The 21,565-nt window shown below is 34.0% G+C and overlaps 1 protein-coding gene across 5 annotated transcripts; it reads left to right on the forward strand.

Annotated features, from left to right (window-relative positions):
* Window positions 1–90: 90 nt before the first annotated feature.
* On the forward strand, window positions 91–21,310 carry LOC118274678 (sex-lethal homolog). 5 transcript variants are annotated; one of them, XM_050696708.1, is made up of 9 exons: window positions 91–245; window positions 874–1,109; window positions 6,748–6,963; window positions 7,356–7,463; window positions 7,824–8,005; window positions 8,578–8,665; window positions 9,851–9,923; window positions 10,238–10,417; window positions 14,000–18,009. In XM_050696708.1, the coding sequence occupies exons 2-8, from the start codon at window positions 1,029–1,031 to the stop codon at window positions 10,402–10,404; spliced, it is 915 nt and encodes a 304-aa protein (XP_050552665.1). In that variant the 5' UTR covers window positions 91–245; window positions 874–1,028; the 3' UTR covers window positions 10,405–10,417; window positions 14,000–18,009. The 5 variants fall into 5 exon arrangements, with proteins under 5 accessions (XP_050552665.1, XP_035448224.1, XP_035448223.1 ...); XM_035592331.2 differs by lacking the exons at window positions 10,238–10,417; window positions 14,000–18,009 and adding an exon at window positions 18,096–18,244 and having other exon boundaries at window positions 9,851–9,927; XM_035592330.2 differs by having other exon boundaries at window positions 10,238–18,009.
* The last annotated feature ends 255 nt before the right edge of the window (window positions 21,311–21,565 follow it).

Below are 21,565 nucleotides of genomic sequence, written 5' to 3' on the forward strand. Positions count from 1 at the left end.
ACTATTGAAAACTGTACTAATAATTTAAAAAAAATAAGGTGAAAAGACTAACAGTATTATTTTAAAATGGCAACTAATGATTTAGAACGAATGAACGCTTGATTGAACGAATGAGTTGGTTTATGGTTAGTTTCAGAATTTCAGATCTGCGCTTGTCACGATATTGTTAATAATTTGCAGAAAAAATCTAAAAAGACACTTCATTTTAAAAGGTTTTACAAACCAACGTTTCTTACTTCTAAAACGTAAGTAAACCTACACAAATTTCATTAGAGTAATGTATTTTAATCGACATAAAAATTGTACCACGCTGTCAAAAATGGTCAAGTAAATAATCTGTTATTTTTTATTATCCCCTAATTTTTTATTATAAATAAAAACAAAAATATTTTCCTAAGTACAGGTTGTTCAATTTACGCGTAGTATTTCGTTGCAGCTCTTGTTTGCTTTTATGAAACAATATTGTCAAGTTTGACTCTTGGTTTATTCATTGTAAGGATTCCCTAATTAAAAGGAATCAATAAGAAAATCTAATAATTTATAAATGCGCTTAGTTTATTCTAATTAGTCACAAGAACAGTTTAATTTCATAACAATTATTAAGATTGAGAATTTACAGTGGTACTTGTAATCATTATTCTAATAAGAAAATGCTTTGCCAATTGCCAAAAACTAATTAGGTGTCTATTTGAGTGATAGGTTATTTTATTTGATACTATTATTTCCCGCTTTTTTAAAAAGAAACTGACACTTACAAATCTTGACCTTTTACCTTGAGGTCAGTATCCTTAAATTTGATTGGCTCACACATGTCTAATCATAAAAAAAAATATTTAAAGTAACAGATAATAAAAGATTGCTATTTCATTCCAGGTACAGCAAGCAGACTAAATAGTTTGTAAAGCAAATAGGTTTAATTAAAAATGTATGTAGATTAAAAAATGTTGTTATAAAAGTAATTGCTCAATATTATAAATAGAATTTAGTGATTATATTTATTGGAAAGGTGTGTTGTATAAGTGTAATAAATGTGTGAACGATATCCTGGGTACTTGTTTGGAGGGACTCCTGTCAGCAGTTGGGACAGGAGTTTCAATTCGCTGGAAAATGTGAGTACCCATCTACTAACATGTATTTTTAAAGATGTAGTTTATAATTTAGTTTCTTGCTAATCATATTTATTTCACTATCATGATGTTTCATGTCTTTATAATAGGTATATTATCTGAGTATGATTTCCTAGTTAAGTTCCAAAAACTAAATTGAAAATACAATTTGTTTATTGTAAATATTAATTTGTATACTAAACTCTTAATAAACCATTACATATTTAACAAAAGTTATGCCACAGAGGGGGTTGATCATGGCTGAAATAAATAAATAAACTACATGATTCTTATTTTTTTTTCATATCACTTACTATAGCACTTTGGCCAAACAGCTCATATTTAGAATTTCAGCCACAGAGATCCATGAATCAATCTAGTTGGCTGATAATTTTAAATTTAACAGTTTTTGTTATTTGTTTGAAGCGCAAAGGGGTGCAATTTTTTCATTGTACAATTTATTTCAATTTTATTATTTTCTGACATATCTTGGGTGCGCTAGTAATTATTATTTTGATTCGGAAGTCTGCACAGTTGCTTTTGTTGTTTTGGATGTGAGTAAAATTATTTTATTTTCTAAGTTATGTTAGAATATCTTTTCGTTTAGTTACTTTAATTATTTTTCTACTGTTATGGAATATAAAACTGCCTTAAAGTTAACTCACTGTAGATGATTGTAGATAATTTAACCAATCAAATGTTTTCCTAATTTATAATTTCCTAAAAATGGTCAATACCTAGTATGTAAAAATCAATCATATTCAGTACAATTAGTTTTAAGAAGTTAACTCTTATTGTAATCATGAAAGAAGAGTAAATGTGCAGATTGCTAATCCTATTGGAAATGATTCTGGCAGTGTAGCAGACATTAAAAGCATAGATCAATCAATCTATGTCGACAGATGACAGTTGATTCACAGACTGAGAATCACTATGTAATTGAATCCCCACAGTATAAAAAAAAACAACTTTGCCCTTTTTAATCTGCTAGGAAAGTCTAGTAGTGTCATAGTATTTTTAATGGTTAAGTAAAATGTTAATTGTTTATTTGAACTCTTTTCTGTATTTATTTGAAACTAGCTGAACCGGCAAACTTAGTACTGCCTCAAACATTTTTTTTTCACATTTAAACCATCCCTATACTTCCACAACAGCCTACTATCAAAAATAGCCAAATCGGTCTAGCCGTTTTCGAGTTTCGACTGTCGTAGCGAGACTAATGAACAGCATTTAATTTTTTGTTATTGATTGCACAGTAACTATAACATAACAATACTCCTTAGTAAGTTACTTAGATATAAGTTACTCTCGTAAAGACTTTATTAGACCGTGCTTTCTTATGTGGTCGCGTCATTAGAAAACAAGACAATCTCAGTAAAAAAATAAGGTCATATTTTTGCGAAATAGGCTTTTTGGAATCTGTATTCAAAAAACTATGCCTAATGACACACTGAACAGGCCATTATTAATGAGCTTTGTAACTAACGCTTTAGTAAAGAGGCAAGTTCCATTTTACATTGGAAGGTTGCCAGTATGCTTGTCGACACCAAACGCCAGTGGAAGATGTAGGGTGGCTTTCGTGGTCAAAAAGAATAGATTTTTCTTTTTGGCTTTTTATAGGCACTTGTTTAGAATGGATATGTTTTTTTGCGCATTGTGTCTTGTTTTCGTTTTAGCAGCTGCTATTCGGTTTAACTGTAATTAAATACGACATTTTTCTGTCCAATTTTTAAAAGACCAGTTCTCGAATTTCAGCGAAATACGTAGTACTGTAGAGTTACTGTCTTTTTCATTCGTGTCTTCAATAGATCCTTAAAAAATAAAGAACCTACGTAGGTGCTAATTTTAGACTCTTTCGTAGACGATCGTTTAACGTTCGTACATTTTTTACTAGATCAAACTAAACTTCCCTGCCTCTCCAGCTTTACAAAAAGAAAAGAAAACAAAAAGGCATTTTATCATAGTACCTAATCTCAACGCACAAGAGTGCACAATTGCATAGTCCTAATGAAACCTAGGTATGAAAATTAATGTCTTGAAGCAAAACAACCTACTAACCCATTTTTGCCTGTTTTATCCACATAACATTGCGACAGTTTACGCTAAGCCAATAATTTGATTAATATTTTTTTGGCACGAAGGCTCGAAAAAGGAGGTTTACTGCATAAAGTTGTTATAAAAAAATTAAACGCTTGAATGCAAAGGGGTCACGTTAGTGTAGTATTTATCCCTTGAAAGTTCGTAGCTTGTTTAACCTACATCTTAGAGTAACCATTGCAGTTGAATATGTCATCGATTGCGGGCTCTTTTATCATATTCGTTCTCAGTACTACGATCTGATAGTGAAGCAGTTTTGAAAGCCTTTACCACAGTACCGTTTATCAGTTTCTAGTTTTATTCTAAGAAATCAAACGAAATTGGCTAGCTTGTGTACAGTGGCGAATCGATCTTCCTGGTATCGTGATTAAACCAATTTCTCTTGAAACAGTCGCTCAAAATGGCCTGGCAGGCCCAACAAAACTTTGCTATGTATAAAAAGTGTTTGCGTGAGTTTATTTTCGGTTCACTATTATTAAATCCTTATATTTCATTCTGTCGTAGTTTATTTTGAGCGACACAAGGAAATTAACAATTCAAGAGGTTAGTGGAAATGAGCACGCTTACTTTACGCAGTTTTCTTTTCATCATATTGTTGTCTAACGTCAAACCATGTAAAATATGGCTTCAGTTCAGCGTGTGTCGATGCACTGCGAAGTCCGCGAATGTTGTTTTTCCTAGACTCCAATAATCACTAAAGTCTGCAGTAAAATCATAAAAACCATTTTAGACCTCCTTGGCCCCCGTTTTAGACGAATACGAGTCCTATCTTAGACACTGTGGTACAAAAACAACAGCTTCCTGAAGACTCATTGCAGCTCTTTATTACTCTTAGAATATATGCTCCTTTAATTAGACCTCCAAGGGAGATCCTTTAAGGTCGCATTATTAATATAGAGTTGAATAATGACACTCATATCCTCACATTTGCCATTAATTATGTCGCCATCTAGTCGGCTATGCACACGTTCTTTAACTTTGTACGAGAAACCCGGGGTCTATGTAACTTTCTAGCAAAGTTTCCTTGAGAAAACTACCAATGAATCTTTGGAAGTCATGAATTCTAAAAGATCTTCACTTTGTGATTACTTTAGAGCTCAGTGCTTGTTCTTCCTAAATCTAATTTGATGGTCTAAGTTTTAAACTTGACTTTAGTTTTCTCTTCTCTATTATTTCAGGTGTAAATCGAGTGAGTTAATCTAGTGGTACGTCCGTATACAGGTTTTTAGGTCAGGGACGCTTATATTGCCTGGTTTTTTCGTTTGATTGTGAAGTTTACCGGCTCTTGTTTGTTTGTTTTAAATTGACACAGCCCAGCCCTGATGAATATGTATCTTGTACAATGTGCCAGTCATTTTGTTAATAAAAAGAGCTGGGAAAATTACGAAGTATGCGTTTGGGGCGAATGGTCGTTCGTTGTGATGCCTATTACCATTTCTTCCAAACAGTTGACCCGTTTAAGTGCGTGATAAAATTCTGCGTAATATAACAGAATATTGAAGTAATAAGGTATTAGGAGAAAAACCTCCCGGAACAGATCAAATTGGCAATTTCGGCTATGATTTCAGTTTGTAATTTGTTCACTTTTCATGGATATTTCTTAGGTGTTAAAACTAGGCTTAGTGAACCTACGTTTCGATTTCTTTGTGCGATAAAATGCAGACGTGGTCAATATTCTATCAATCCCTTAGTAGCAAGACCCTGTAATGTCTCCTGGGAATAGCATAATTCTGCTTTACCACCACGACAAACTTTAATAAATAATACCAATTAACGTTTAGAAATGGAAGCATCTGTCGCAATCATTGCTATTGCATGTTAAATTGGTCGTCTAATATTTGGCATGATTAAACCAAGTACTTCATTTTAATTATTATAATTGATTTTGTTTATTAACGCATAACTGATAATGTAATTAAAATACGCGTATAAGGTTTAGAACGAATTTAATTAAATAATATTACAGTTGGACTCGTTAAAAATGAACGGTGACGGAAATTGCGGTGGCCTGATTATTTTAAGTACTTTAAGTCCAATGTTATCGAAGGAAAATCTCGTTAGGTTCAGAAATCTATCTACAGAATCTTTAGTAATGTTCAAATACGTGGTTTTTATAGTTAAAGATTTTATGATGCCTGTCTTTCAAGTTGCTACGTAAGAAACCATTCTGTAAACTAATTCAAAAAATCTGGGCCCACGTTACATCTGAGCGCTAACCTTCATAAGTCAAAACTTTTTACAACTTTTATTTTTCTTCAACGTAAATGTACTTGGTAATTGAATTTCAGTAGGTACTCTAGGATTGCGAATTTTATAACTAATTCTTGGCTCCGTTCTACGATAAGATATACGTTGTATGTCTGCCCAACTGTTTTCGAGTTGCAGCCGACTAACTTGGTCAGATCTGAATTGTACGTTTATGTAACTTTACCTATTACTGGGTGCTTACTTTCTTTTTATCCTTGTACATTTCTTTTAGGTTAGTACCTTCATGAGCGCTGAGAACGATCTCATAGTTTCGGATTTATTGTAAGCTTTCGATTTGTAGCATTTTTTGTTACGAGGCCCCTATTCGGACCCTTACAGAATGACGGATAATATCTTTATTTCTTCAGAAATGTTATATTTTTATTTTCTTAACATGACTTGACCAAATTTAGTTATATCACAAAAGCATGCACATTTTCCCCTGAGGAATCAGCATCAGTAGCTTTTTCCATGTAATTTATAGAAGGCACGTTGAAGAAATTCCTAGAATATTGAGTATTATTCCGTTTTAGTCTAGTTTCATTCTGGTTACTCAGCCAAGCTTTAAATAAACAATAGATAGTATCACAGTATTATACTGATAGAATATTAGGTCAATCGAGGCTGGCCAAAATATCATAACAACATCTAGTTCCCCAGGGGCTCTATCTAATTTCACGCGCTTGAGGCTGGGTAAAAACAAGTTTTGGATTATTTCGCCGTTAGTGCAAAATTGGCTTTGGCTACAGGAAATTAATACTTACAAAGTTATTTCACTATGTACGACTCGCTTTTTGCCGTCCAAACATAGAAACGGTCTGTTTCTTTGATATCCTCCATATTTCCACAAAAGGCAAGGATTTTTGGTGACATTTGCCCCGTCCTTGTAGATCGATCGAGTAGATTAGCAGCCCTTACAAGCCCTTTAATTGATTTTGTTTGACCTCGGTTAATAAACTCAACTTTTTATGAGCTTTCGAAGTTTCGAATGTAACCAAGAACTCTTTAATGATACAATTTTCTTCGGTTGAAGGAAATGTCATAACTTTATTTGACTGGCTGACTTTGCCACGATTTTAGGCGTCTACCTAAGTAAATTGGATTCCATATTTCTTGATAAAAATCAGTTTATATAGAAACTTAAGCCTTTAATTTGCTGATCCATTTTGCAAATATTGTTCGATTTACGAGTACAATGTAAAAAGTATCATAAGCCAGACAACCGCTTCTGGCGATTTGCCAAAACTGAACGGAGAAGGATAATTAAAAGCAATTTATTGTACGATGGTTGTTGTAGCAAATCCAACAGCAGTATCGAGGGAGGGCAGGCGCTGGTGCGCGCTGCTGGGGCAGTATGTCGGAGGGCGGCGGGGTGTCCGCCGCTGGAGGGGACTCCTGCAAGACGAACCTCATCGTCAACTACCTACCGCAGACCATGACTGAGAAGGACCTGTACGCGATGTTCATGACCATAGGACCCATAGAAAGTTGTCGAGTTATGAAGGACTTCAAGGTTCGTCTGTTGTATGACATGTTATAATGGTTTTTTAGTACCCACGACTGTTTGCTGTAAACATTTTATAGCCAAAATATGAATTTAAATATCCAATAAATTTTTGGGTGGTTTTGGTGGCATGAGAAGTAGTTAGACCAGAAAATGTGGAAAATATAAAGCAGACCCAGTTATAAGGGCCCAATTACCCCTCTTCCCAATCCCCGATTCCCTAAAAAGGCTTGAATTCCTAACCCCCAAAAGGCTGGCAACGTACGCCTCTCTAACGCCACTGGTATTTCGGGTTTCCATGGGCGGCGGCGATTGCTTAACATCAGGTGATCTGAAAAAATTGTCTCATTCTATCGTGTAACGTTGTGTATGAAACTAAGTACAGATGGTGTTGGTTGTAGACTGGCTACAGCTACGGGTTCGGCTTCGTGAACTTCACGCGGGAGGAAGACGCGGCGAGGGCCATCGACACCTTCAACGGATACCAGCTCAGAAATAAACGGTTAAAGGTACATGTATTACAACACTTGTACTTTTGGTTGGGTATCTACTAACTTTCTACCTAGGGTACTCATATTTTAACATAAACCTTCCTTACAAGCAATGATTTACTGAGAAAAGAAGAAACCATACATTTTTTTCACCAGAAGACAGGATATTTCACCAGAATTTTCGTCACCTCTTGCCATTTAGTGGTTGCGGATACCTTTTTGTTCTGACAGACATAATTCTGGTGAGTAGTGGTAACACTATGTAGATCTCTAGAGAGTGTGGCGAGAATATAGTTCCAAACTACTTATCCTACTCTCTGTTTAGCCATACCGTGTTTCTAGACTCATATTCACCATACTTTCCCTAATTTTCCATAGGTCTCATACGCGCGCCCCTCAGGTGATGACATAAAGGATACAAACCTCTACGTGACGAACTTACCGCGCGCCATAACGGAGGAACAGCTGGAGACTATATTCGGCAAGTACGGCAGGATAGTGCAGAAGCATATACTCAGGGACAAGAGCAATGGGACGCCGCGTGGAGTCGCCTTTGTCAGGTGAGCAGAAGAAACTTAAAAAATACTAGCAAACCTGGCGAACTCCGTTTCGCCACCAATGGTTTTCCCGTTTTCCTGCTTTTCCCGAATTTTCTTTGTTATAAATCTCACGGAGTCCGAGATCTTTCCAACGAATGCAAAACCGTGGTAATCGGTTCGTGCGTTCTGGAGTTATAGCGTCAGGAAGGAAAACCTGACTTATTTTTATACATATAATAGATAACTTCTATGTTGTGAAAATTTAAACTGGTTAACTTTTTTTTTATTTTTGAAATACCTTGTCTCACACTGGTATTTTCTCCTGTGTCGTGGGTGCGTTTACAAAGATACAATTTTACATACACATGTCACCCAGAGCGGAAGAACAAGCCCAAAAAGTCTTGTCGAAAGTGAATTGTGGAAAACTCATGGCACTCTCTCCATTTCAAATACTGAAAGTCAAATCTGCAGCACCTTAGTGTCGACCTAAAATCTAGTAGAAAATAAAATTATGTTGAACATTGTGTCAAATAAGAATGCATGAAAATCGTATATGCGATAAATTTTTACATAAAACGTAATGTTTATTACAGATTTGATAAGCGTGAAGAGGCGCAAGAGGCGATAGCGGCGCTAAACAATGTGATACCAGAGGGCGGCACTGAGCCACTCAGCGTTAAGGTATGTAACTATAAAAATAATCTATCAATCTCCATAAAATATTACATTTTCTTGAATGACAGACTCTGGTAACTTGTTCAGTATACTTTAATGTTTGGTGAATTGATCTTTACTGGTTTTGTTTTCACTATTAGAATGTTAGTTAAACTTAATCTTATATCAACTAATTACTATCATATTAGTTCTTTCTAAACTCTCAAACTTCAATATCTTACAATAAAAATACTATATTGCATTGTAATTTGTAACACTATTTCTTACAACTATACTTGAAACTACTCAACATTTTTTACTATACTATCCTTGGCTTGGACTCTTGTCTTTTGAGACTGAACACAGACTAAAAATAAGTGTTCACATCAGTAAGTACAACAACAAAACAAGGTCATGAATCAAGTCATTAGTATCAAGGATCAACACTACACTCATGGAAGTGACACAAGCATGTGAGGGGTGCATGTATTGGCGGGGTTGGGTCTAAATTGTTGATGTCTCTCTGCAGCCGACCAGCAGCGATGCTGTGTACAGACGCGGCGTGTCGCGTGCCAACAGTCGCCTGCGACTCCACAGTGACACAATGGTGCGAGCCAGGCTCACCTCGCTGGGGGCACACGGTCGTTCTTCTGTACCCCCCACGACCTTAGAAAGACAACCTTGTGTCTCTAGCCGGGTAGCCCTTAGTACCAGACGGTGCTGTTTTCATCATTAACCCATCACGCCTCTGCATTTTTTCTCTCGTTTCGTCATCTTTTGTTTTTTCAGCGGGTCACACCGGTTCTTTTCTTTTGTTTTTGTTGCCTGATCAGAAATTTGAACTGTCAAAGTGGTGCCGAGTCTTTTGAGCCAACATTGATGTTGTGACTAATATTGTTCGTTAAAAATCTTTTGAAAAGTTTTGATATTTCTGATTGGGCTTTGAAAACGCTTTATCGGTAGCTAACCTTCATTTTTCGGTAGTTGGAACTAGTTTTCTTTCTTTCAATCATTCTCACTTACGTCGATATCCGCAATCCCATTTCTTTATTTGGAATTTGGATAACTAGAGACGGCTGCATGTGTCGATAAGTTGTCATATTTATCGATGTCTGTCGGACATTTTGGATTCTCCAGATGTTTTTGTGTACGTGACGTGCATTGACAAGAACTATGAATTTTGTTCTTAATAGTTTCTATTCCTGTTTTCAGGTGGCTGAAGAGCATGGTAAGCAGAAAGCAGCGTACTACGCGGGATGGGCGGCGGGCTTCCACCATAATAGAGGTGAGTAAGTACGATTGTTCCCTTATCGATAATTTTAACGATAATCGACTTTTGTACCACTATTAATATGACTTTCAGGATGAGTAAATATTTACTTTTGTCGTCAGTGATATTGTTTCTTGTGCGTAATGGTCTATCGATACTTTTGGCATACATTTTAGCTTTATTTTTGGACAAATTATTGGAAGATTTATGTGGAATCAAATTACATTTAGGTGTTTTAGTCGGTTCCGTAATTTTAAAGGGACCAATCACAATCTCACGTTAGTACGTACAATAAATCCTTTGACCTGTGCACGCTGCCTATGGAACAGCCTCAGTAGCTCCACAACGGCACCACAGTCTCGACCAACTCGACATGTTGCATAGCCGGCAAGATTACACGACCAATTACGGAATGTACGGTGGCCTGTCCAACCGATACCTCCGCCGTGACTATTTCAACCAGCCGTCTTATATGAGTCACCATCGCCCGTTTTGAAAAGGACTTTACTGTAAGAAATTCCGTCTAACCGATACACGGATATAGACGGATGGACTTTTCATTTTAGTAGTGTAATTATAGTGTTGGTGTTATTTATAAGGTGACTGTGGGAGTTTTTGAGGACTAGTGGGGGCTTGTATATTGCGGTTTTTAGATTAGGAGCTGTTATTTTTAATATAGACGTCATTTGAGTATTAATTGAGTATGGATTGGACTTTTAATTCGATTTTGTGATATTTGGTGATGTGTTGCATAAATTTCTATCAGCTGAGTTATTTATCTTATACTACATTCCCGTTTCCCAACTATTTCGGGGGTGATCAGATTCAACAGATTCACATCAACAGCCTAAAAGTGGCCACTGCTGATCAAAGACTTCTTCTCACACAGAGAAGGTTTGAGCATTAATCAAAACGCTTGTTCAATGCGGGTTGGCGATACACAAGATAGGACTGAAAGATATCGGTCCACGAGCTCTATTTTATTTTTCTCTACGTTTGGGTGTGCAACTACGACATAAGATTATTTAAGCTCTACCAGCCAAGTCGATCAATTACTAGATTGAATTAAAAGTCCAATCACTATTATCTATCGTTTGTGTATCAGCAAATATGTTTGCTTAGATTTTATTTTGTAATATTTATTTTTGTTTTGTAGTGAATATTTTATCGTAGTTTGTCCCACCCCCTATCGGTGTAAATGTTATTATAAGGAACAATGATAAATTAGATAGTAATTTACGGAGTTCTCAGAAATTCCCACAAGAACGCTCCTGTACATGAGTGATTTAAACTTTAATCATAATTTGCGAGTAGTTTTCCCAATCCATTGTTGAATTCCTAAGCTTCGTAACTATAATAGACAAGACTTCTATTATCTGTGGTGACGTTCGACAGTGTTGCCAGTTAAGAAAGTAGTTTTTGTTGCAAGATTAAAAAACTACGACTGAGGTGATGTTTTTAAAAATTGATTGTGACCATTGGTGTGTTAAAAGATCGGGTTTTTTGGTTTGTGTTGGGTTGAAAACTGTTTTTTACTATATCTGTTGTTGTTAGTATAACAGTTTATTAATCACTGATGTGTGTGTATTTCCAAGAAAAATTATAAAATATGCAATTAAAGGTTAAGTAACATTCGGCTCCTTACGACTTTAATTGCCAATATAATCTGTTGAAGGCAAATCCTCCGCTAGCGCCGGGCACTTTTGCCCCCGATAGCGTTTAATGTGTTTATCCTGTTCAAAATTAGTGACGTACATTATTTTGTTTTCAATTATAGTTTTGTTAAGTAAAATTTTCGACTCAACACAAACTAAATAAAACAAAACCTAAAATTGAAAAATAATACAACTGAGGGACCCTGTCTCAGCACAAAAATCATGTTATTAAACCTAAATTCTACAATTTTCTAGAACTTTCTACATATACTTATAGACGTTGCATAGTGAAACACTCTCAATGTTACCCAAATAGTAAAAATATGATTTACTTAGTATTCGTACTACAAAAGCTATTAATTTGACACACTGTGAAAGCAATGATTTTTGTTTTAAAGCTTCAAAGCCGAGGGACAGAACACGTTGCAAGACATGTTACATAGTTGCATGTTGCGACATGTTTCGAGATTGTTGTTTATAGACAATTTCAAGCTTACCAGACGAAAGAAATGTTGTGATTCTCTCTTTATCAGTTTACGAAACAACAAAGGTATGAAACACGTCTTGCAACATGTATCAACCGCATCAATATGTTGCGTATCACGTTGCAGTACAGTAAGTGTAACGCATATTACAAACATCCTGTTCTGAATACTTTTTAATTCGCAGCTTTATATTGTAACGTGAACTTTTGTTACTAATTACATCATAATTGGTTGTATTTATAAGCTAATGTTTACAATACTGTTGGTCTGAACAGAATATGTATGTACTAGATGTCTGATACTATGAACGAAATCATTTAATAACATAAGTTGTGCAAATGTCAATTTATTAATTTTATCTTCGTAGCGTTGTTTACACAAGAGGTATTTTGCTGTATACATATTTTTTGTTATTGGTTTTGGTCAATGGTCTAAAATGGCAATTATTTTTACTGGACATAGCCATCTAGTCTTACTAGCATCAGATGTTTGCGCAAAGTTGCGCATACTTGCGCAAAACGGCATAGTTTCACTTTTAACGAAGATTTAAAAATAAATACGTTTGTGTAAACAACATTACCAGATTATCGGCTTATGAAAAAAACATATAATGTGCTCAATAGAAATAAATATATAATTGTCTGTTAAACAGCGTTGTAGCTAGATCGTTTGTATAAATACAAGCTTTTTGTTAGCTCACTATTAATGAAATATGTGATTATAGACCAGATATGCGCTTTTACATAGATCTTATGCAGTTATAGTGTAACAGGAATATTTTAAACACCATATTGTTGAAGCTGTTGGTCTCATGAGCATTTGCTGCGATTATTTGTTAGTTAGGTTAAAAAGCGAAACCCTAATGTCTACTAAATACATTAATTGAAGCTTCACATAACACTACCCATAATGCTTCTAGCTAAAAAATATGTAGTTACAACTAAAAAACGTTAAATTAATTATTATGTTACGTAACTGTTTGACGAGGAACTCGACTAGCTTCAAGCCGTGCTAGAGGCTCATATTCCTGAGCAGCATTTCGCGATACACGATGCGGTGATTGTTGCTGCTACTCTGCAGCATGGCTTGAATCTAGTCGATTTCCTCGTCAAACAGTTACGTGAGTACACCGAGAACATAATAATTCATATAAAACGTTAATTTCATTACGTATGCTTCTTTGTTTCATAGTTGCGCAAACCATATAGATAAATATTTTGCGCATTGTTTGCGCAATCCGTTTTATAACTGACTCTACAAGTGCAGTAATAATTGTATTTCATAGTTTTACCATGAAGTGTTAAAATGCTCATAATACTAAACTCGCTTTTTAACCTAACTAACTAATATTGCGCTAAATGTCATCGTTTAGTTACTAAGCTTCGTATTAAAGTTGTTGCACTAGATAATTATGTACAAAGTATTAATTTTAAACACATCGATAGTTTCATATTAAATTGGAAAGCTTCTGGCGTAATGAACGCTTATTTTGGACAGACTTGTAAGCTTTGCGCTTTAATATTGTAAGAAGAAAGCAACAGAACTATTTACTGCGCTTTATATTATAACTAATTTCTATTATTGAAGTTTGGTCGTTAAGCCTCATTGGTCGAACTGATTGTCCATTGAACAAGAGGCTGCCGTAAGTCTGCTGTACTCAGTGGCGTTTAATGATTACTTAAACTATTCCTTAGTAACGATTTTTTTCCGAAAATAATTGCTGAGGACGGGGTTAAGTAATCATTAAATGTCTCTGAGTATGGCAGTAAGACTTGCAATGACACTCGCAGATAACATAAACTCAATATTACGTACCTGGCAAAATGTAGATGCTAAATTAAAATGTTGTAAAGACATCGTGGGCTCATAGAGGGCATAATTGCGATTAAGATACCAGTTTTGCATCGTCAGGTATATGGGTCCGTAATGTAATATTTGTTCGTTTTTCTAGCGTTGTCCCCGTGCAGAGTGGGGGCTCCGCTGACCGGCATTTCGGTCTAGCGCAACAAGCAGCCAACGTTTCCTTGCGTTATTTAAGACATTTGTTTAAAAGTACTTTAAATATCTTCAAGCGCATGTGACTTACTATGATATTGCTATCTTTTGCGTATAAAATATTTTAGAATATTTGGGGGGAGGGGTGTAGATGGCATAGAGTAATTATTATTGAAGTGTTCTGTGTAAAGTTAATATCTATTTTAAACTTTTTAGTACAAGAATATGTTTCATTTTATTTCACTAAATTCTCCATAAATATATAGCTGATGCTGAATTTTCTGAGACACAGAACATCCACGATTTTCTTACATCTGTGTGAAACAAATTGATTTTCAAGAAATAATAATGTAATTTTGTTATTCAATCATAACAAATGCCACGAAAAACAAGTTGTACTGATAAATAATAAATTAATCTATAGGTTCTGTTCATAATAGAACTCTTCATTTTCATTACTCTATGCCACTGCGCAAACATAATATATGAAGATACATTATATTCGAACAAGCGTTCATTATGCCGGAATTACATTGACAATATGCAGCGGTGATTCGTACGTTCATTAGATTCGGAGTTTATGAGTGTTGTTCCCGTATCGACTACGTTCCTATTCCACTGTGATGGGTGTCCGGACTTAAGAATAGATTTATATTAAAACGGATAATATTGACAGAAGGAAAAGTATTCGAAATTGGCTTTAAGTAGTTATCGCACAGAATAAAAATAAAATACTATATAGCGTGTTACATTAGTCGATAAATCGTGTTACATCACTATGTCTTCAGTGTTGCCAGACGAAATAATTATTATAATGTTTCTTTTTTTATAATCTATAAAGTTTAGCCCGTTTAAGCTTAGCTATTTCAATATGTAGTTTATATTATTATAGTGAATATATCGGAACAGTTTTAGTGTAAGGAAGTTACGAGTAATAGTATGGATTATGAAAGAGAGAGATAGATGTATGTCCTGATACCCATCACATGTTCTCGTCCCTTTCTAGGCTAGTACATAACTTGTATTATATTACTATGTAACTGTAGACTCTTGATAAGATATCGAGTTCAGTGGGGGTATGTTTAATTAATTTTTAGCGTTTATTTAATGACTTTTTTAATGAAACCGAATAAATTAGCTTAATGTAGGAGCTATTAGGTTTAATTTCTGTAATGAGTTTAGATATGGGTTTAATCATACTACATTGTTGGCATAGTAACTTTACCCGATATGTTTCAATGTGTGCTAAGTTTTAGAATGTGTGTTAGCATTTTTAGAATGATTCGGAACAACTCTTTGTGTGATCACAAATTGTTGTTTCAGGTCTGGGTGTTATGTGCATGTGAAATTGTATGTTTAGCAATTCTAATGTTTTTTAAAACTTAACATTTTTTTTCTAGTCAGTAATTTTCTATTAGTCCTTCGTAAAGTATTTTAATTAAGATTTCTTATTATGTTCCTATTTGTGGTTAAGTTTAGATTTGTTAAACTTGTTTAGCTAATAATATTGATATATTTATTCTATTATGTAAGTTTTCTAAGTTATATATTCCTCACTGGACACGGGAGTAGGTCTAGAATGCTAGAACTAGTTTCCAAATGTGAATTGTGCCTAAATAAAGCGTATTACTAAGAAATGTACTATCGTGGTTCACCAACGTAACTGTTTGAGAAAATTTAAAACTTGTTAAAGAGTTATAAATATAATAACTAAATTAAACACGTGTAAGTAGGGTGCTATTCTCAAAATTCAGGTTTGAAAAATAATAAATAAATATTGCTATCGAATAATGTAAAGTTAAGCTAGGTGATGTTGAGATAGCACCCCTATGTAACTTGTGTATGATAAGTGTGACAAGATTAGGAATGTGATTGTAAGCGCGCGAGTAGATGGATAGAGTCCTAATGACGTCATTTCTGTGTAAATATTCTATTCTTTTCATTTCAGTATGAGTATGAGACTAGTCACTGCAATAACTTCCTTTAGACTATTCGGCTTTTGTCAAATATATGCGACTGATATTGTGTATATAAAATTGTTAGTTTCAAGTCGTGCATAATCGAATATTAACTAATTTCTTTAAAAAAAAAAGAAGACAGGGGAATAAATGACTAAAACTCCCGTTGACTTTGAAAAGGAGCGATTTGAAAAGAATAATTATGTCAATGTCAAAGTGACGTTAAAGTGACATTGACAGATGGAGATGTCTGTCAAAAGCTTTTTTTAGTAATTTGAATGAATCTTATAAAATAATGAGCGATAGTAAATTATGACAATCACCTTCGTAAATCTTGTAGCGCTTATAATATTTTTAATAATATAAAATTGTTATTAAGTATGGCTGCGTGAATGCTTGTTATTATGGTACTGTTGTTAAATTATGTGGCTGTAGTTTATATTGTATTGAGTGGCGGATCTGTTGATTATTATATTTTTTAAATAATATTATACAATTATGTAACTATGTTATTTCATATTGAAACTCGACTAAGCCTGTTTACATGTACAGATGATGGACGCCGCATTCAAATAAGTTATCCTATATTTCCAAAATTCTTTATTGGGTTTTCTACCCTACAGTTTTGTGATAAAGTTGAAAATTCTGTGCGGTGTAATATATTTTATAGTTCTAAAGGTGCAATTAAATAATTCCCTACATGGTCGGCAACTCATCGGTGTTGCAAGTGTACTTAAGGGTCGGTTCATATCTGAAGAACATGCGTCGCGTATTATCGTTTGCGTAACAGAACAGACAAATGTATACTTGACCGTTCACACTCCGTTAGTGCGATCGATGATACGCTCGACGTATTTTACGTCAGATATGAACCGACCCTAAGTTGGGGTAACCGCTTACCATCAGGGGCCTTAGTCTGCTATTACAATTGTGTCAGAATGGTCGATCATTGAGCAGTGCAAGAGGGACGCAGCTATGTAGGTTGTATAGCTCCTTCCCTCTTGCACTGCTCAATGATCGACCATTCTGACACAATTGTAATAGCAGACTAAGGCCCCAGGTGAGCTGAAAGCTTTGTAGCCACAGTCACCGATCACTAAAATAAAAAAAGTTTTTCGCAGTTAATACATAAAAAAGGAAAATTATTTTGAATTTGGAACATTGTTAGTTGACAGTGATATGTATTTAAGTAATAAGGTGTTTGTGTTCGTATAGTAATATAATAGTGATGTGAAATGTTTCGTGTTTAGTCGAGTTTGGCTTGTTAGTCTTTGCTATCGTTTAACCACTATAATTGGCCTTATGAAAAATTTTATAAATTATTAGCTAATAATAAATTAAGTTCTTCTTATGATAATAATTCAATTATTATTATTACGAATATTTTAGCTGTTACCAATAACTATTTGTATAATGAATTGTTTAATAGTATGTCGTGCGTGCTATTTTACTGGTTATTTTGACTGTAAATGAATTATTTATGAAAGTTGTAGTTTTTGCTTGTTAAAAGAGGAATATATGAGATATTATAATTATAGTATTTGTAAAACGAAATATTATAATTTGAACGTTGGTTTGTTATAATAATATATTAGTAATGCACTTTCTTTTTAAATATTTTGAACAAAACGTAGTGAAAAGTCACCTAAGGAATGTATTTTTTCTCGATTTTCATTCATCCTATTTATACTGGCGTAGTCTAATAAGTGTGATACAGGATCTAGATGTCCTAGGCGTATTTTCTAAACACTAAAGATCTAGAATGAATAATAACTATCATATTTATTAGACTATGTTACACTAGAAGAAAATTGGCTATATAGCGTTATAATATTTTAAAATATACAAAAAAATATGAATACTTTTAATATTATGATATATAGTATTTTGTGATTGTATTAAAGTGTACGTAATAACTAAGGTTAGGTCGAACGAAAATGCAAAAGTATTCTTCCAAACTTTGGCCAAACGATAAATAGTGATGTATAAATAAATATTATTCATGAACTGTTGTATTTTTAATACCATACATTTGTATTTTCACTTCTTATTCACCTTTTAATGAAATTTCTACTAATTGTTTTTATATTACAGGTGATTACGCGTGGACGTGCGGTAATTGTATGATGCCGGATCCTTGGGAAAGGTTCTCATCCCCACCTCTGCCGGGCAGTCACCCCACCACTCCAAGGAACGGCTGTAGACCCGGGGTCTGTGTTAACAATAGAGTCTACCCCCCTAACTACGTAGGTAAAGGGGCCTCTCGCGCGAGCAGAGGCAGGAACCTCCCTTGGGCCCCTAACTATGGAGCTGAGGAACGCTACAAAGGTCAACGCTGCAGAAACGCGCCCACGCCATATTGGTAACCGTTACAGCAGCTCAAAATGGCCTCACGTTCCACGTTTGAATATTCAAATATCAAACGTTCGGGTTTAACGGATAGATTTTAAAAGGGGAACGAGATAGATGAGAGTTTGAAAAATGGACTTTATTCCATTAAAGATAGAGTAGTTTTCTACTGAAATATTCTATCCCCTAGTACAAGACCGTACGATTCGCTTATAAAATAATGAAGAAATGTTTATAACTCTTAGGCAGTTGTGAATTTGATCTCAGTACTTTGTAAATAGTGTGAGGACGATTGCCGAGTCTAGTTATTTTAGTAACCTATTCTGCTTGGTCCATATGATACTATAGAATTGATGTATGGTGGTATTTAGTGACATGATGAGTCATAGTGAGCGTGAAACTTCCGCGATTGGTCGGGTGATAGTGATGTGATGAAAGCACTATTCTACACCTAGTCTTTGAACAGTAGTGATGTGCCTCAGATATCTAAGATTTTTTTCTAATAAGTATGAAGTGTTTCATATAAGGAAAAGTTTAAATATTATCTGTAGTCACGCATTTTGCGTTGTTCCTTATTTTCAGTCATTTATTTTCATTTATGTCCAAAATGGAATTTTGTTCAACTTCAAAATACGGCCTTTTAAACCAATTTAAGTATTAAGCCAGCGACATAAAGTGCATATTTGTGTGATGTCATTTTATTTATGTAGTTATTATAGTCTTTGCCACTCTCCCTAAGCAGTTTAGTTATGGAAAAGTATACTCTATTTCTAATATAATTATGATTAGTTCTTTTTTAACACCAATATCTCTTCTACACCTTCTTACGCCCAAGTTTCACCAGAAATCAATCGCGGAGTTGTAAATTCAACTTTATTACAAGAGTTTAAGGTTGACAATTGAATAAAAGACGAGTTTTTAAAGAAAAGAGTTTTAAACACTATACCTTCTTTCCTATATCATCATATGGACCCAAGTATGTAAGTAGGTTACAATTTGTAAATAAAAATGTACAGTTGTGTGTGTGCATTTTGCATTATTTGTTTTTTAAATGGAAATGAGTTTTGAATGCACTGCCAGTGTGATTCGATGGATTTTTAAAAGAAAGATCGTGGGTTTAGCGATGGTATTATGGAATTCTGGCTGCAACGGTGCGCTTGTAGGTATTATTTGTCATTTATTTTTTACGTGGAAACGTTTAAACGAGATTTTTTACGTCTTGTAACAATTCGGTGAAGGAATGAAGATTTCGGTTTTTATCAATTGTAATAGGATTCGTGTTAAATATGCGTGTTTACTTTCGATTCTCTTCAATATGAAAGTGAAGTAGAAACGTAAGTTTATAAGGGTCGTTTTTGAATGTCATTGAGTCATACGAAACAGTCTAGAGTAGACTTTATTTACCAGTGTTTTAAGTCTGTTTTTAACTATTTTTTTTGTGTCCCTAGTGTTTATTTGCTATAATAACCCTTACCGCATGGTAATAAAGTTTCTATTAACTATTTCTTCTAAAAAAAGTGTCAATGTTATTGAGCCAAGTCGACTTTACTTACCAGTAATTTAAGTCCATTTTTAAACATTTTTTTTTGTGACTAGAGTGTTTATTTCCTATAATAAACCTTACCGTATGGTAATAGAGTTGCTATTGACAATTTCCACGTAAAAAATGAATGGCGCAATTTTTTTCACTCATTCGTCATAATTTTTCCTAACTTGTGTCTCGAAGTTGGTTTGTTTAGTTTTGCTCATGATTTTTTGATGAAGTAACTCTTTCGGTTATGTCATCGCCATGAATTTTGGTTTATTTTGTTATGGAAAATAACTTTTAACTATTTTCATTACATTTTAGTCTTAGACTTTTACTTCTTCATTCAATATGGCGAAATTGAATTAATAAATAGCTACAGTACTGCTAATATTATGACACTATTAAATTAATAAATACATAGCTACAGTACTGCTAATATTATGACACTATTAAATTAATAAATACATAGCTACAGTACTGCTGATACTGTGAGTCAAGACAGTATAGAGTTTTTGCTATTACGCTTCCTCAATTTCATATGCTGTAAGACAGAGATAAAAGTAATAATGTGTTGCATTAATGTATGTTATTTTTAATCACTACATAGTAAAGAATTAAGTCGCTTTCTCTGTCCCTTTATCACTTTGTATGCTTAAATCTTTAAAACTACGCAACGGATTTTGATGCGGTTTTTTTAATAGACAGAGTGATTCAAGAAGGTTTATATGTATAATACATGCATAATATATAACCATTGGTCGCTAGTAAGTAAATATAAATATATTTAACTTCTTGTCTCAATATATGAGACAATAGAAAACACATTGTGTCTCGCGTAGATCTGCGTTCCGATATACAACAAGTTAAGTGTAGCATTTGTTAAAACTCAACTCGTGTACACATCTCACAAAATCTCATCGAAATCGTTCGATCCGTTTCAGAGATGTCATGCCATAGACGTTTTGTGTCGTGGTTTCAATTTAGTAAATGAGTTGACTTAAGTGCATTCGTTATTTTTGTGTTATAACTTTAACTTGTATTTTAACTTAAATTCGCGGAATGCTGCTCATGAATATGAGCCTCTAGTGTGGTTTGTAACTAGTCGAGTTCCACGTAAAACAGTTACGTGAGTAAGTCAGAAAACGTAATATTAAATGCATTAGTTGTATTATTTCTTACTTTGTCAAGTGAAAACTCATGTGCAGTGAGCGCAGTTTAAAATAATAAAGTTAATTACTATTCGCCATATTGAATGAAACGGAATAAATACAATTCTATGTATGTATTTTCTCCTATGTAACGTAAGACCTTTTTTTTTGTAAATTTTGTGTATTTTTTTTTGTAATTATAGTTTTATTATTACGTTGCATTGAGTTTGTTTATTTACAAGACTTTCTTCTATATGTAATAACATTATAAATGTTATACGCTACTACTTTTGTTTTATTTCATTTTATGGTAATTTTTAGTTTTATTCATTACTTAGTTTCATTTTTCATGTGACGTCATACTGTATTACAATTGCAATTTGTGAATTTGTATTTAGATATGTCCTCCAAGGATAGGTTTAAGGTTTAAATAGTTTATTCTCAAAAAGACAAAGGAAGCCACTTACATGAGAATATAAGCTAACATAAAGTAATAAACTAAATAAGGTCACCGATACAATCAAGAATTCAAAATACGT

This window comes from Spodoptera frugiperda, chromosome 11 (assembly GCF_023101765.2).
Source record: "Spodoptera frugiperda isolate SF20-4 chromosome 11, AGI-APGP_CSIRO_Sfru_2.0, whole genome shotgun sequence".
Taxonomy (NCBI): domain Eukaryota; kingdom Metazoa; phylum Arthropoda; class Insecta; order Lepidoptera; family Noctuidae; genus Spodoptera; species Spodoptera frugiperda.

Bases quoted from the DNA above. Each gene is read 5' to 3' on its own strand.
- LOC118274678 (XM_035592327.2), top strand. From the start codon at position 1,029: ATGTGTGAACGATATCCTGGGTACTTGTTTGGAGGGACTCCTGTCAGC. The intron at 8,006-8,577 runs GTGAGCAGAAGA...TGTTTATTACAG, and splicing joins CGTGGAGTCGCCTTTGTCAG to ATTTGATAAGCGTGAAGAGG. The intron at 9,924-18,095 runs GTGAGTAAGTAC...TTTATATTACAG, and splicing joins GGGCTTCCACCATAATAGAG to GTGATTACGCGTGGACGTGC.